The following is a 16,473-nucleotide window of genomic DNA, read 5'->3' on the forward strand; positions in this document are numbered from 1 at the left end:
GATCATTTATAGAAACACGATTAATATGCAAAGGGTACTTCACGGCACTGTTCGAAGCTTTGAATATGGTATTTGGAAACTCGTTTTCAAAAATTTATCCATACATGTAGTGGGTGTGTATAGACCCCCGGCTCTGTCGACTGGTCACCAGTTCGTTGCTAAATGTTTTGATTTCATCGAAAATATTTTACCACATTATGACAATTTACTTATAACTGGAGATTTTTATTTGCATATAACGATGACAACAGTTCTATTACAAACTTCAAGGACTCCCTAATAGCAATGGGCCGGGAACAACACGTTGATTTCAGTATTCATACAGGAAGACACAGTTTGGATCTAGTCATAACTGGGTCACTTAATTGTGTTCATGTAGAGAAATGTGAGCCTGGGCCATTTTAATCTGATCACTGTGTTGTTAAAATTCTCTTAGATGTTAAAAAAGAGACTATTTCTAGTAGGAGCCTGTCATTTAGAAACTTAAAAAATTGAACGAATCTGAATTTTACAGCAACGTAAGTTCAATAAACGTTGATTCACAGAATATAGACAAGTTTGTGGAAGAGTTTGAATCATAAAGATAGGAATAATAACGCTCCCCTAAAAGAAAAGACTATAATTCAGTGAGCACCCAAACCGTGGTTCAATAAAAAAATACATGTGAAGCAACAAGTTAGAAAGTCCGAGCGTACATGGAGACGTTATGGTAAATCAGACCAGTTTGAGTCGTATAAACAAGTAAGAAATGAATACAATTTTGAAATCAAACGAAATATTTCAGTTATCCTCGGCGATTTCAGACAAACGAAATGATAAAACCCAGGAACACGTCCGCTATCCGGAATGAAATCGCTGGGGATAACTGAAATATTTCGCTCGTAGAGACTTGTACTGTGTATTTCAAAGCAATTTATGGGGTCAGTTTAGTATTTAAGGAAGGCTTTAAATGTTTCAAAGGTGCGATCATGCAGGTAGCGGCTGCATGTGTATAAACTCCGATTTAAGAATGTTCTACAAGTTTGCCGAGTAGCTTCCCATAGCGTTACGCTCGCATAGTTCACCTTTTCAATGTATATGATACTGTGACCGGATTTTCGGTCACCGATTTTTTTTTTCATTTGACTTACATATAAAAAGTATATTTGTGTGAAAAAAATGGATTTTTTTATATTAAACAAAAAATATACACTGGACCCGTGCCTGTGATCCCAAACTGTACCATTATAGATCTGTCAACGGCGACCATAATGGTCGTTTTTAACGTTTATTTTTTTTTACTATTTATAGTAAGGTATATAATAAGAAAAAATACTCTTCAGCTGCTAAACAATGAGTCACCTAGACCCACATGGTTTTACTTGTTTGATCGTGTATTTTGTTATCAGCGTTCAGTTACAAAAGCAGTCAAAATTCATATCGATACAATGGTATTATGCAGATTATAAGCTAAACTGATAATAAACCGGTATTTACGATTATTTGTTTCCACTAGCATGCCTTTATACAGCTAGTATAATTGGTGTAGGTCATATCATTTTTAGAAAATGGCCTGACCCATATAAACTGACATTTTTCGAAAACAATTTTTCGCAAATACATACACTTGACTGTATAATTTCAATTAAAAACGGGTGGATTTAAACTTTTGGTTTATTGTACAGGGTGTATAAATCAGTATAGATACTTGAATATTTGTCAAGTGGTATTGGAATAGATAAAGCAGTAAAAAGAATTATCCAAACAAGCGAAAAGAGGTGAATATTTCATTTTTTTGTTTTTCTTTCTCTATCTAATAATTTACATAGCTGTTTGATAAATATAGGGCATGTTAAAATGTATGTATGTGTTGAGTTTATTTAACGTCGCCACCGGTTGATGCCATATGGGCAACTGGTTCTACAATTATTTCCCTCCTCCTTCGTAACATCATCTTTTCATCACTCCCGTTAGTTGTATCTGCGTTGTTATGTTGACTGCAATTATGTTGTGACATCTGTTATGTTGTGTCTTGTTATGCTGAAATCTGCGTTGTTAGTTTTCTTCCTACAATTCAGACCTTCTTTCGTTGCTACATTTAACGTTTTGTCATCCGGTCTGCATCCTGCCGCTATGATCTGTGGTAGTTCATCGGACTGCTGATTCCCCAATCCCCCGGCATCGCTGATGAGGCCGATCACGACAAAGCAGACAATTTGGTGGCCAGCACCGATACAAAAGGTTAAAAGTAAGTGTATATCATCATCGATGTCCGAGTGTCGAAGTTCCGGCACAAGGATCCCTGCGTTGTACACATCGGCAGGATGCATTCCGGCTGATTATTGTTCCCTCTTTACGGCAACACTACCCGGTTTTAGTCATGTGGCGCTATGTTGACAATATACAGACAATATACATGATCCAGTTAGCGCCATATGTGCCCTCTCCACGACGTGCACGCACCGGGGAGCTCGGAGAAGGTTAAAATGTAAATGTAGCGATCGCTAATAATACACGCTTATTGTAGTTCTTTATCGACTTTACATGTATTCTAGTTTGCACTATATTTAGAATAAATAGGAAAGACGTGTTCGGTGATCCGCTTTCGGGAGAGGTACGTTCCAACGTAAGCCAAGTCTCAACGATATCGTGTTGCAAACTATTTCTGACAATTTTATCGCGTGACCTCTCTCCACAGCTGATTTACACGGAAAATCTACTGAATTACGTGTCTTGTGAAGAAAATTATGTTTTACGGAAAAGACAGATTTCATAATGCAATTTGCAGCAAATGTGTGTCTTGTTAAGATTGCATGGCAAAATAAATCTACTCTATATTACCTGCTAAAACTGAAACCGAAAGTAGATATATACAATTTTACATTGATGAGCAATTACATACATGTACAATCAGTTATATGTTGTCACTTGTAAATGCCTTGCTGGATCTACATTTGTATCTACAAAATCTTGTTCTATTCACTCGTTTAGCATGTAAATGTACATACATTTTTTGTATTTCATTTTGATGCAAAAAGAAAGAGGAAGAGAAAGGATTATTTTTAAAACAAGAGAATAAGGTAAACATTCTAATCTTTCTTTATTACATGTAATATAATAATATAAGTACCGCACAGTATTATGGCGTTATTTTTAGCAACATGTAAATAATCAGTACTAAGCACTCTCTTTTAAAACAAAAGATATAGGGAGTAACTTCAATGGTTGGCTTGACGGCGCAGTATGTTTAGTGCATTTTGTAGTGATAGTGTGATGGTTCGAAACTTGCATCCGTCCAATATTTTTTTCATTTTGTATTAAATTTACATACTGTATGTAAGTTTGTTTTTCTCTGTTTCTAATTCATTCATGAAAGCTTCAGAAACATTTGATCATATTAAAGACGAAGCGTATTTAAATATAATAACATGTTAATTAACAGTGACATATATAAGTTAGTGAACAAGTTATTAGTACTAGAATTACCAACTCGGGTTGCTTTCGTTGAATCGTATTAAAAAAGAAATTAAATACAGTTTTAAAAATATTTTTACAGGTCTGGGAATCGAACTCCCGACGAAAAAGTATAACACGAATACCGTTACCGCTCGGCCAACAAGGAATTATTGTTTGCATCGTAAACGTAGTATATTGACTTGCATTTATTCTATTGTTTTGTTTGTTTACATTTCAAAGAGCCTTATTACTGTGCAATACCTATAGTTTATATAGAGAGTGTTTCTGACAAAAAATCAGTCAGTCAGCCTGTCACTTAAAAAAATTGACATTGTTTCCCCCAACAAAAGTATTCTGAACATTTCGTCGCTCTAAAGTGTTTTGTTTCTGGATCAATAGATTTAATAATGCACTAAGATACAATTGATAGAATAAGGGACAAGCTATCAGATGTACATCAGAATACTAGTATTTGAAATGTTCAAGCAGGTTGAAAAGTTTATAGAGTTTCGACAGTCTTGATTCAGTTTTAGTAATTAAATTGATGATTCCTAACCATGTTCTATATGCTTTTTTTTATTCTGCGTGACAAACGCAGTAGAGATTTTGGAACAGAGTGTACACTTACTACACGAGCGTTTGTAGTGTAAATACTACATAGAACTCTTTAGATTTCTTTGATTTTATCTTTTAGTTAAGATTAGCAAAGGAATTAAACATATTTTTTAAATTTCCAAAAATTTTACATCAAACTTGAGGCGTGCCCCTTTAATTTGGAGATCCTTGCACTTCTTTAGTTACCGTAGCCTTCGCCTGTGACGAATCAATATTTTGCAGTTTTCTCACTTTTTTTTGTTAATTAATGTGTATTAAACTTTTGTCACTATTGCTGTGAATTGTAAACCTGACATATATGAACTTAAAGTTCATTTTATGAAATTGAAGATTTGTTTACACTGAGTTAGTAGATTTTGTTTTGATGTTGGAAGACGCTTTTATGTTCCTCGGTACATGAAAACTTGTTTTATCTTTGGTGTTTTATATTTTAGCAGTTTTTGGTGCACACAGAAAGTCAATATTCTTATAAAGGGATAAATAACTATTCTGTCTGAAATGAGCAACAAATCACGTTAAAAGAAGGCAGCGTTGGGTTAAACGTTGTCTAAAGGAAGCAAGAATCTTATTTAATTTTCATATCCCACAAACGAAGTTTCTGGAGTATAAAGGAGTACTCTTATCTGGTCAGTCGTCGGTTTGTTGCAATAGTTGTCGCGAACTGCTTCAATTATTTTTAAAGATTCCAGTCAAACATTCGAACACCTTTCCACTTTCCTATTCCCCTGCCCCCTCCCCCATTTTTTCGGCGATGGACAGAGGTTGGGGCACCCAAACCTACACCTACTGGAATCATCTGGTCATTTAATCAAGGGAAATTTGCAAGCCCACTTGGGTTATCCGATCCCTTTAATTTTTAAGTTTCTGTTACCCAAACCCACTCCTCTTTATCCATATTTTTGCAGCTAGAGTTTTCCTTCATGTTGTCATTTTGTTTTCTATGATGCACCTGTTTCTATAGAAAACAGAGATGAAGATACTATACCCCAATCTCTGCTCAAGTTTCTTGTGCACACTGCTTTTACAGTTATGAATTGATTGCAATTAAATCTTATACACATAACAGGCGCGTAGCTAGGGCATTCTTCATAGTACGCAGAGGTAATGCGTAGGGGTTTTGGTATCCTCCCCATGATTTTTTTTTCATCCGAGAACCGCAAATGTTGCATTTTGGCGTGTATTTGAAGCTAAACATTGCACGAAAACCTTCGTTCTTAATATTTTATATAAAATGTATTATTTTACTAGGTATGCGTGTAATATTGCACGTGCAATTTGTGGTTCATTGATCCATGTTATATGTGTGCAGTATTCAAAACATCTTTATGATGTTTGTATAAGTATATATTCGATAGTTGTTAAAAGGAATTTTGCCATAACTCCAAACTAAATACTAGTCAACAAAGACATGCTAAGTTTCATGATATTGTTATAAATGTACCAAATAAGAAACTGATGCCTTGCATAGGGAAAATATTTCGGCAAATGTCATTGACGTCTGCATTATGTCAACTTCGTTAAAATGTATTATTATCTTTTCTTCAACTAAAACAGTATTCTGCAAAATGTTTCTTACTCCTTTTTTTAATTATCTTGCAGTTTGCCATCGTGATCTTGCGCTTAGCGTTTCATGCATCTCTTTCTCTGGCGAGCTGTAAGGCGCGAGATAGCGATGGTGAAGCCATCGTGATTTCGCGCTGTGAACACTTTGCGTATTGTGAAGCGTGAAGTGCGAAATGGTGAAGCTAAACATCACGGTGATGAAGCGAAACATTTCGAGGGAAAAAAAGAAAGAAAACTCCATTTCGTTCTTTGTCATTTTGATCTCGCGCTTCGGATATCGCCTTCCCATGACAGAGAAACGTGAAAGACGAAGCGCGAGATCACAACGGCGAAGTGCGAAACTATGAAAAATTCAGGCTTTAACATTAGCATTGGGCAGATTTCGTACCAGCAACACTGAATCATAAAACAAGTATTTAAACGTAGCGGGATTGTTGATATACAGTCATGTAATATTATCTAAACGACATCTAAAACCAAATATTACACTGAAATCTTGTTTTGATGATTTTTAAATATGTTGTTCAAGGTCTTTCAAAATATCATACATATAATTTAGTTACGTAATACGCATTGAAAATATCAAATCACCAATTATATAGAAAGAGCATATTTATCTCAATGTGAATTGGTTGTCAAATACTGTAATATCGTATGACTTGTGCCGGTGTCAATAGCGTAAGATTTAACTAGGTGTAATGAATGGATTTCTATTGAATTTTATTTTCTATGGAATAATAGTTGATAATTTCATACACTTAAGTACAATTATAACATATATCTATGATATCAAAGGCTGAACGTGAAGCTATTATATCTTATTTTTTTTATTTATATACCGTTAAAATAGTTTCGCGCTCAGCTCAAGATAAAGTAAATATTATGCGAGACAAATTACGTCTGCAGTGTTATACAAAAAGTCATATTCAAAAGCTTTTAGCCTTAAAAATGTATTTTTTTCCGATTTCTCAACCAACATTTTATCAATTGTTAACACTGTATTATAATTTTGTTACAGAAATTTCCTCCTAGACAGCGTGTGATTGTAATATTTCACATGGTCAGGATTATTACAAAATAAGCAATCAGATAGTAGGATTATGAGATAAATTGCAAAACTGTACCTAAATTGTTATAAAACTACAAAGACAATTGGTGAATTTCAATGCACGTTAAATCAACTAAATATATATATATCAGTTTGCTATACAAATAATGTCTATAAGAAACAGGTTCGCTTTATTTTTATTACAAACTCAGATTATAACGAAAACGCACTTGCTTGTCCCGATGAGTTCGCTAAAACCGGAGTTTACTGTACTTCAAACATAATATGAAGTAAGCAATGTTAATGTATGAAGCCATCTCCGTTGTATGACAATAGCCAATTAATTGTGTATGGTTGCCAGATTTTCACTACGCAGCTGCGTATTTGCGTAAAGGTAGCTACGCGCTTGCATAAACATCATTAACACACGTCGATAGATGAGCGGGCACTAATATAACCCTCAGTCAATTTATCTAAATTATTACATCCGTTAATTCATTTGGATATACCTCCACTATTGATATGAAGGTGTATTTGTTGTTGGTGTTCGGGGGTATTAATAACATTTAGTGATAACTCTAGTTTCATAAAGGTGTCAATCATACTTACCAATCATGTTCAACAGGTTGACAGTTATAACAAAATGGAAGGCTCTGTTCAAGACCAGCTAGAACAAACTACGCCTGTTGACTGGCAACACAATAAGGACCTTGGTGACTGCATGATAGAGATTTATAACAAGGGACTTTGGACAGATGTCACGTTTCGTTGCAAAGATCATGATGAAAACGAAGGAATTCATGCACACAAAATAGTTCTAGCAGCAAGAAGTCCAGTCTTCCAGGCGATGTTTTTCGGTCCATGTGCCAACGGAAAAGACGAAGTTCAACTTGACAACGCTGAGGCGAAAGTACTGGATTTATTTCTAAGGTAAATTAACGATTATTTCTCTAGTACTTGGCATTCAAATTATGTCTCTAGTACTTAGCATTCAAATTAATTCACTATTCAGAACTCAATTTGCTAGTGATTCAGCATTCTCATCGAGCGTGGGAGGTCGTGAGTTCACTCCCTTGCCCAGTTGTTACAAAGACGTAAAAGACGGCCCATGTAGTAGCTCCCTTGCATTTCGTTTAAAGGAAACTGACCTTCTTTTTAATGCCTTCATTGCGGTTGATTCTCTCAGGAATAAATTTTTGAACGTAATGATATTTCTAAACAATTTACTGAAAAATAAATCAATATAATAATACGAATAGACAACAATACACATTCAAAAGAAATTTAAACAGCTTGTTGTTATTTTTCACGAATTAGTTTGTCTTTAATAAAATTACAAAATTATGTTATTATTGATCTGTAAAAAGAACGTATATATTTTGTTTCTGATTTTTTTATCCAAAACGTTTTGTGGTGTCCCTTAAAGAGCAAGTAGTTAAGGCTTCGCCTATCTCATTACTGTTAATTTTAGTCAATGATGATTACTGCATAAGAGTAAATTGCAGATTAGCAATGGTGTGAAATCAAAAGAAATGTAAATAAAAGACATGTAGTTCGAAGTCAGCGACCTTAATCCTAAAACTCGGAGACCCTGAAAATGGTAAATTAAACTGCCACAAAAAGTATTCAATAAAAATATTTTGAATTTTGGCAGGTATATTTACAGTGACACAGTGACACTGGCTGAAGAAAATGCTTCTTCAGTGCTGGAAATGGCTCATTATTATCAGGTCTCCAATCTTGTACAGTTCTGTGCTGATTATCTTACTTCTATAACAACAGCCGAGAATGCCTGTGAAATCTTAAACCTGGCTTTGCGTTATGAAGTTACAACTCTCCGTGATGCATGCTGCACTTTTACTGACGAAAATGCAGAAGAAATTCTGAGCTCTAAAGAGTTCTTAGAATTATCAGAGGATTGCCTGACATACATTTTGAAAGGGGATACTTTCTATGCAGACGAAAATGGTATATTCATAAAGGCTGAAGAATGGTCAAAGAGAAAACTGGAAGAAAGGAACATAGAGAAAACTGGCCCAAATGTAAGAAAAACACTAGGCGGATCATTTTACTACATCAGGCTTCCAACTTTGACATATAAGACATTGATGGAGTGCACTCGAAAAAAATGTTATTTTTCTCTTCAGGAATTCGAGGACATAGTTGACTTCATCAATGAAATTCCTGATTCCTTGGTGGAGAGCAATTCATGCGTAACTAGACTGCCAACAGAAGAAATACTGACAGTAAATGATGAGTTTGGGGAAACAAACCCAACTAACACTCTAACAACAAGTTTTCAGATTTCTGTATCCAGAGATGTAAAATTAAAAAATGTTACTCTCGCACCAATACAGAAATATTTCAAATACGTCGACAAATTTTATAGCACTCGCAACTGCCGAAATGTACCAGTAAACGAAAAGGATACGATGAGTTTCTTTTCTAATAATAATGGTAAGGTAATGAAACTAGAAGAAAATTACTATGGTAACACAGTATTTAAAACAGCATATGTCCTAAATGAAGTGACAGGAACTGACCTGTCAGAAGACCTCAACATAGTTATATCAGGTAGATTAGAGGTTACAAACCGCAAAATAAAATTATCCGATAATACTGTCTGTCGTGACAACCTTGAAAACCTGCAAGAGGAAATTGAAGTGGCAGAAATTGGCGGTAACCTTACAGAAGATGGACTAAGTTTTGAAGAAAGCTTTAGTAACCATGGCGATGATGAAGAGAATGATGTTTGTTTGATATTTGAACAGAACTTACAGTTGATGTCGACAGACGAAACACAAAGGGTAGTTGTTCTAACTGTGCCTCTGACCCTTACAAAGACCGGATCGCCATATACAGTTACAGTAAATCTTGGGTTCAGCTGTGAAAGCGAGATGAAAATGAAGACAAGTAGTAGCAGCAAAAACATTGTAACAAGCGAGTATGGAGATGTTAAAGTAGAAAATATATCTGGTGACTTTGCAGGAATTACAAGCCTCGGATTTGAAAATATTTCAAATAGAGAATCTGCAAAATAGTGAATATAACTGGAAAATTAAAAATTTTGGGTACAAGTTTAGGTCAGTCGACTAGAACTGCGCACACATTGACATTGCAACAAAGGTGCTAATGTTATTTTGTGCCTGGCATATAATATACTAGTATTACCATAAAGAAAGTAGTTTCCTGTAAGGATTTGAAATATGAAGCGGTTAATTGATTAAAAAAGTACAATCGCTTGTTCTATAACTTTGACAAACAGAAAACAGTGTTATCAATCTAATAGACATGTATTTACATATCCTAAGTTAACCTTAAACATATTCATTTTGTCATTTATTAGACCTAAACAAATCTTTGTTTCCGATAATAAGTAGGTAGGTCGGGATTTTTTTTTTTTTTTTTTTTTTTGAAATTGTTTTTTATTAAGTGAGACTTTTCGGAAATTATTTTATGTCAAAACATGAATAACGGGGTTATACCTTTAAAGCATCAGTAAGTTGATGTCTAACATCACTGACCATGTTTAAAGCAAAAAAAATGTTGAAAAAAATCTCCAGGGCCATAAAAATATTTAAGGTCGGGCCAAAAATTTAGGGTAGGTCGGGATACCGGAAACAAACATTTTTTACGCCTTAGGAACCAAACATATATCAGAAACAGTAATCTTGTGATTCTGAATCGAACAAGGAAACAAACATTGATCTTTAAAAAATAGCGTTTTCAGTAACCAAAGTGTCCTGTCCCAAGGCATTTTGTGATAACTGTTTCCATTGATTGTTTTATAATTCCATAACTATTACTTTTCATGCACTAGCTTTTCATGCTATCTCAATGACATAATAGTTTCTTTAATAAATGATCGGTAAAGGCATTAAAGGACAAATTATCGTTTATATTTTAATATCTGTTCTACTCATCCATTTTTCATTTGTTTGTTTCATTTTTTGTTGTTGTTGTTGTTTTTTTTGTGTGTAACGTCGCACCGACACAGTTATAGGTCATATGGTGACTTTCAAGCTTTGTTGTTGGAGGAAAAACCCAGGTGCCCATCCGTGCACTATTTCCTCATGAGCGGGTACCTGGGTAGAACCACCGACCTTCAGTAATTTAACTTGATGGCTTCCTCACATAAAGAGAGTCATCGTTCCAAGTGCAGCTCGAACCCACATCGATGAGGGACAACTGTTTGTTTCACGGTACGATCGGAATATAGTTCACTCTGCAAACAGTAAAGGTAATGCACGCATCTTTGGTAAATCAACATTTTCTGGAATTGACCTAAAATGGGTCAGGTAAACGATAGAGAAGTTGAAGTGAACAAATCGAATTCTGAAACATCCAGTACTAATTGAGATGCACATTTTCGCGGTGCTTTTGCGGTGTTATTTTTTGTTTCTGTTAAAGGAAAAAATTGTTTGTCATTTTTCTGTTTCATATTATTATCTGCCTTTTTCCTCCTGTTACCGTTATTTCTTAGTCAGAAAAATACAAATGAGTCTATTTTTATTATCTCGTTTATGGCTTTTTCTGTAAATGCAAAACTACAAATGAATCCACTGTTATTTTATTACCACTCAACAAAAATATCAGTGCTATTGATAGTGAGGAAGAATTTTAGTTGAATCTGATTGACGCTTTGAAACTTTTAAGACAATCGCGGTCACTAGTAAAACCAGAAAAAATTGAAAACTGTTATGCCCACGCCGGCTTTAAACATGAAACACAATTACCCATGGATATTTCCGATGATGAGGACGACGACATTCCTATTGCACGACTTGTGGAAATGTTCAAAATGAAAAAAGACGATGGGACGTCATGTATTGACATTGACTTAGAAATTCCAGTGTGCGCGGAAACTGGTGATTCTGATATTGTGAGTGATTTATAAATGGCGAGAAACAACGAGATCACGGAGGTCGGCGACGACGATGAGGAACCAGCTCCTACACTACCGCCGTCGGTGTCGAAGTTTTTCGAATGCCAGGAAAACACAGATAACGAACTTTCAATCATGTGCAGTGTATACAAATCTCTTATGAAATTTCAGTTTAACAGGCAAACGGCAGTACAAACGTGAATCAAAGACTTTTTCAGAAATTAACTGGAACAATGAAAGAACATTGTTTTAAATGTATATTGTACGATTTATTTGTGTTCTGAACATGTGTGTTTGTTTATTCTGAATGTGTACAGTTTTAAATGATACGACGTTATCATTTGTATTTGTTTCATACTCGTATATTTGTTATTTCTGTGTTTCGAAAATTGTTTCGAATGTACGTTTTATGTATTGTATTCTGTACATGTGTGCACGTGTGTTTTTTTTCTTTCTTTAGATGCTACGACGTCACATCAAATGTTCTTGGAAGTTAAATGTGTTCGTCTATCATTTGTATTTATTTTATAATCGTATACAGTATTTGTTATAAGATGAAAGATGTTAATATGCGTGCTTAAAATAATTTGATAAAAGTGACATTTAAATTATGTTGTTTCATTTCTGACACGTTATTATAGCTTTTCAAATTTAGCGTAAACTGTAGGTGCTATGAAAGATGTAGAGAAGCAAACATTCTTAAACCTAACAGAATCTGCATATATATATCCCAAACGAAAAAAACAGGGTAACAAACTACTATAACAAACAACTAATCGTATACAGTATACCATTAGTATAGAATTAGTAAAAATTTCACATGCAAATGAGCTAATAGTATACTATAACAAACTACTATCAAGATACTTTTACTAATCAAACTGTGTAATGATATATATGCAAATTGATTGCAACGGATGGTCAATAGTATACTAATTATATACTGTTAATAGTATACTAATTGTATACTGCAAATACTATACCAATTGTATACTCTTAATACTATACTAATTGTATACTGTTAATAGGTCATTTCACAGTAGCGAAAAAGCCACTTTAAGTATTCAACTCAAAACATAAAAAGATGAAACATAGCAGAGAATTCTTTGTAAATTATTTAATTCACAGAATTCAAAATAATAACATGAAAATGACTTTTACATGACAAATTAGAAACGAATGATAGAAATACCTTTGAAGCTTTCTAATCTGCTAAATATATATAAAATTCAAAATAAGAATTATTCCATTAAATGCAACTGCCGTTTAACACTAGAGAAGTATACACTGAAGTCATTTTCACTGAATATTTATTCTTTTTTTGGCAAATTTATTGGCATATATCCAATTCTTTCTGTTATTGCCAGATTCCGCCTGGCATCAGTTGGCTGCACCATACTTCTTTTTACACCACATTGTCACATAGTCTGAAAAGTTGAAAGAGCAAACTAACAGCCACATTTACAATATCATAATATGTCTTAATTTAATGTAAAATGTTTAATGTGGTAACAGAAAATTACACTGTAACAGTAATCAACATTACCAAAATACTAATTATGTCATCGGTCTTTAAGATAATTAGCCGTTACTTCCACATGAAGTTCAGCGGGTTGCACTAAATGTAAATATTTGCCATAGTCAATGTTACAAAATTGTGAAAGCAACAAAATAAAAATCCTGAATTAATCAAAAGTAATATAAATATTTATTTTTACCTTTCAGGTCTTCAACTTTCATCGGGTTTTAGCGTAGTCAGTGTTTAATCGCCAGGGTTTGATTTTCCCAGCCCAGTGCCCGTACATGCAATCATCTCCTCCAATATGAAAACAGCACTTGATAATTTATTGTCCGGTCGACCATCAGGTCACTTATCAATGATCAGTCTCATCTGCAAAAGTCAAATAGATAAGACAATTGATGCAGCTGTTATTTACAAATAAATATGAGGCCATGTCTCACCGATTAAAATGATCTGATGATAGAAAATAATACAACCCAGTCTGCAATTTTCAGTTTGCATTGTTCACGGTGCTTCCGAGGAATCTACTTTCCGGATTTTATTTTACATAAGTTGTAACACATTAAACGATGAACAAGTTAAAAATATCAATCAAAACTACATACAAAAACTTCTATTGAACAATCGTTTACCTTTGTAAATTCAAATCTAAAAGCAATCCTCTAAGTACGAAGCCGTAGGGGACGAAACGGTCAAATGTTTCGGACTAATATTGGGCAGTGTAGCTAATTATTTCGCTTTACAGACGGAAGAAATGATATATTGTTACATATAATATGTAATAATACTTTGAATTGAAGTCAAATAGTTGTGTTTAAACTAAAGAATAACTCGTTTTCTTTGTGCTACCGGCGCTGTAATAATTTTCGATCTTTCGTACCCTCTGTTAAGCTACAAAAGATTTGTAAACTTCTCGCTAAGGTTTTTAATTCTGAATGATAATAAATAACTTAAAACACTCACCACATGTTTCCATGCTTTTGAATCAACAGTTATATTGATTTTTGACGATATTGTGTATCCTCTTGTTTTCACAAATTTCAAAATGGCGGCCGACCTGACAACATATGCGCGACCTCTGGGTTTTTCCGAAAGTTGCTATTTTCAGAAACAGATGCGACCCGGTAAATATAGTGTTTCCAAAACAAAAGTTTTGAACTAAATTAAAGTTAAGAAAGCATATTTTGCATTGATATGTGAGGCTTGTCTGAAAATTTCGTATTTTTTAGAAAAACAGTTGACACTTAGGGGGACTACTTCTTTGCGTGGAAGTATCGTATTGCCACAAGTTATAAGGCATTCAAATTCCCCCTTTCTGATTGGATAAGAGGTCATTAACATTTATAGCTCGATTGTTTATACTTTATTACCAGTCATTCTGCAAGTGTACATGTGTACTCGCAATTTGCTGTTGGATAACACGATTATAAATCCGGTAATATGGCAATAAAAGAACAAATAAAATACATATTGTAAATAATTTCATTAGCCTTTCAAACATGAATATTTTGTTTTGATTTAGAGTAGTTTGATGATTTTACATGAAAATGTTTCGGCTGGAACAATCTTCTTCCCAGGTTTAGGCTACAGCCTACAGGTATCCGGGGTATTTACCTCGACGCCAGCTGGTGTCAGATTTCGAGATCTGCAGCTTGTATATTTAAACATAGTTAATATCAAAACATGTGTTTTATACTTCTTTGATTGAAAAATATCTTATGAAAATGTCAAGGTACATTTTCATTGCTGTAAATGTTTCCAAAATTTACTGCTGTAAGGAAATAAGAAAGATGCATGAATCTAAAACAACAACAAAAACCGTTGCATGATGTGATAGATCACATTTAATTAGAAGATTAATAATAACAATTTTAAAAAAGATAACAAATCAAACCCGCATGAATTTTCTTTAAAATCCATTTGAATCACCACAGTTTAACATCTTAATCCTTATAAAACTTATAAGAGAATGCACTCAGACCCCACGTTAATAATAAATATCCTAGTAACCCCTTAGTTACAGAAGGCTGTAAATTTCTGTCTGTAATAAAACAAAGCAGAGAGGACCAAAACTAATTGTTTATTCCTACAATTGTTCCCGTGACATAATCTACCAGGGATATGTATGAAAAAGATATATCAGATTCTTCTAAAGTCTTGCAGGGTAAAGTATAATGGTATACTAATGGTATACCAAATATTTTACAAAGTATAATGGTATACTAATGATATACACAAGCAGGATACAATGTATAATAGTATACTAATGGTATACCCGCCATTGTTTATGAGAGAGTATACTATTGACGGTCAAATAGTATACAATACAATGCTATACTAATTCTATACTGTAATAGTATACTAAACAGTATAGAATTAGTATAGAATTGATATAGAATTAGTTGTTTGTTAAATTATTTTTTTTGTTTGGGATATCTGCAAAGACACTTTATATGGTGTAAATATTGGAGATTTCGTTTAAAATATCCAAAGCAAAATTAGTAATATGATGGGAAAATCGTCAGTTATATTCTGTTACAGTTTCATAATTCTAAGATGTCAGGCTATTGGATTAGGATTAGAAATGTTTATGTTTAGCTCACAAGAACACGTTACCAGATCACAATGTGCTCACGATGACCTATTATATGTCCGTCGTCCGTCCGTCTGTCCTCATTTTCTTCGAACAACGTTTCCTCGGAAACCCAAAGTAAGTAATTGATGAATCTTGGCCTGGATATTTCTTGGGTGGTCTTCTTTCAAAATTGTTAAAATCTTGGCGCTTGGTAACACACAAAGTCACTGTATATAGAGGAAACTTAAAATATCAACCTCAATATGTCGAAAATTGCTACCAAGCTTTGGCCTCTTTAGCTTGTTCAAGTGTCATTTATAATGTAGCGTTATAAACTTACTAGTCCAAGTCAGTATATTATTAAACAATTCTTTAGCACACAGAAGTCAATTACAGTCTGAATGCTAAAATCTGTTGTGTTTTCATGGACAGTTGGCAGCACTGGCGTGCTCAGCTAGCTAAATATTTCATCAACTTCGATGGAAGTGCTAGAGCATACACAAAAGACAACTACTGACATAGAAATGAACAACCCACATCTACCTAAAGGTTTTATTAATACATAAGACTCATATGAGAATATATTTTGATAAAAAGCAAGGACACAAAATTAATAAACAAAGCATATATTAGTGTAATGAGAGTTTAATCCTACATCACATATACACACCAATGTTTCAGGAAAAGTTTTATCAATATCCTCTCTAAGGTTCATTAAAAATTGATAAAATGTACCTCTTCTGATGTTGTGCGCACGAGATAAGATAATTATCGCTCGATATAAAATGTTGATCGCTCAAGATAATATGTTGATCACTCGAGATAAGATG

General features: G+C 33.9%; 1 protein-coding gene and 1 long non-coding RNA gene across 3 annotated transcripts; one reads left to right on the forward strand and one right to left on the reverse strand.

Annotated features, from left to right (window-relative positions):
* Positions 1-1,597: 1,597 nt before the first annotated feature.
* On the forward strand, positions 1,598-12,148 carry LOC128554193 (uncharacterized). 2 transcript variants are annotated; one of them, XM_053535440.1, is made up of 4 exons: positions 1,598-1,757; positions 3,018-3,059; positions 7,287-7,591; positions 8,316-12,148. In XM_053535440.1, the coding sequence occupies exons 3-4, from the start codon at positions 7,305-7,307 to the stop codon at positions 9,700-9,702; spliced, it is 1,674 nt and encodes a 557-aa protein (XP_053391415.1). In that variant the 5' UTR covers positions 1,598-1,757; positions 3,018-3,059; positions 7,287-7,304; the 3' UTR covers positions 9,703-12,148. The 2 variants fall into 2 exon arrangements, with proteins under 2 accessions (XP_053391415.1, XP_053391416.1); XM_053535441.1 differs by lacking the exon at positions 3,018-3,059.
* Positions 12,149-12,648: 500 nt separating this feature from the next.
* Positions 12,649-13,527, reverse strand: LOC128554194 (uncharacterized). Its single transcript, XR_008369546.1, has 2 exons — positions 13,265-13,527; positions 12,649-12,973 (listed from the first exon to the last, which is right to left on the reverse strand). It is a non-coding gene; the product is annotated as an uncharacterized LOC128554194 (long non-coding RNA).
* Positions 13,528-16,473: the final 2,946 nt, after the last annotated feature.

The sequence above is a fragment of the Mercenaria mercenaria genome, unplaced genomic scaffold, assembly GCF_021730395.1.
Source record: "Mercenaria mercenaria strain notata unplaced genomic scaffold, MADL_Memer_1 contig_4816, whole genome shotgun sequence".
In the NCBI taxonomy this organism is placed as follows: Eukaryota; Metazoa; Mollusca; class Bivalvia; order Venerida; family Veneridae; genus Mercenaria; species Mercenaria mercenaria.

What these genes read in the sequence shown, in the direction of transcription:
- LOC128554193 (XM_053535440.1), top strand. Translation starts at nt 7,305, where the DNA reads ATGGAAGGCTCTGTTCAAGACCAGCTAGAACAAACTACGCCTGTTGAC. An exon ending in GTACTGGATTTATTTCTAAG is followed by an intron (nt 7,592 to 8,315) that starts GTAAATTAACGA and finishes GAATTTTGGCAG; the next exon opens with GTATATTTACAGTGACACAG.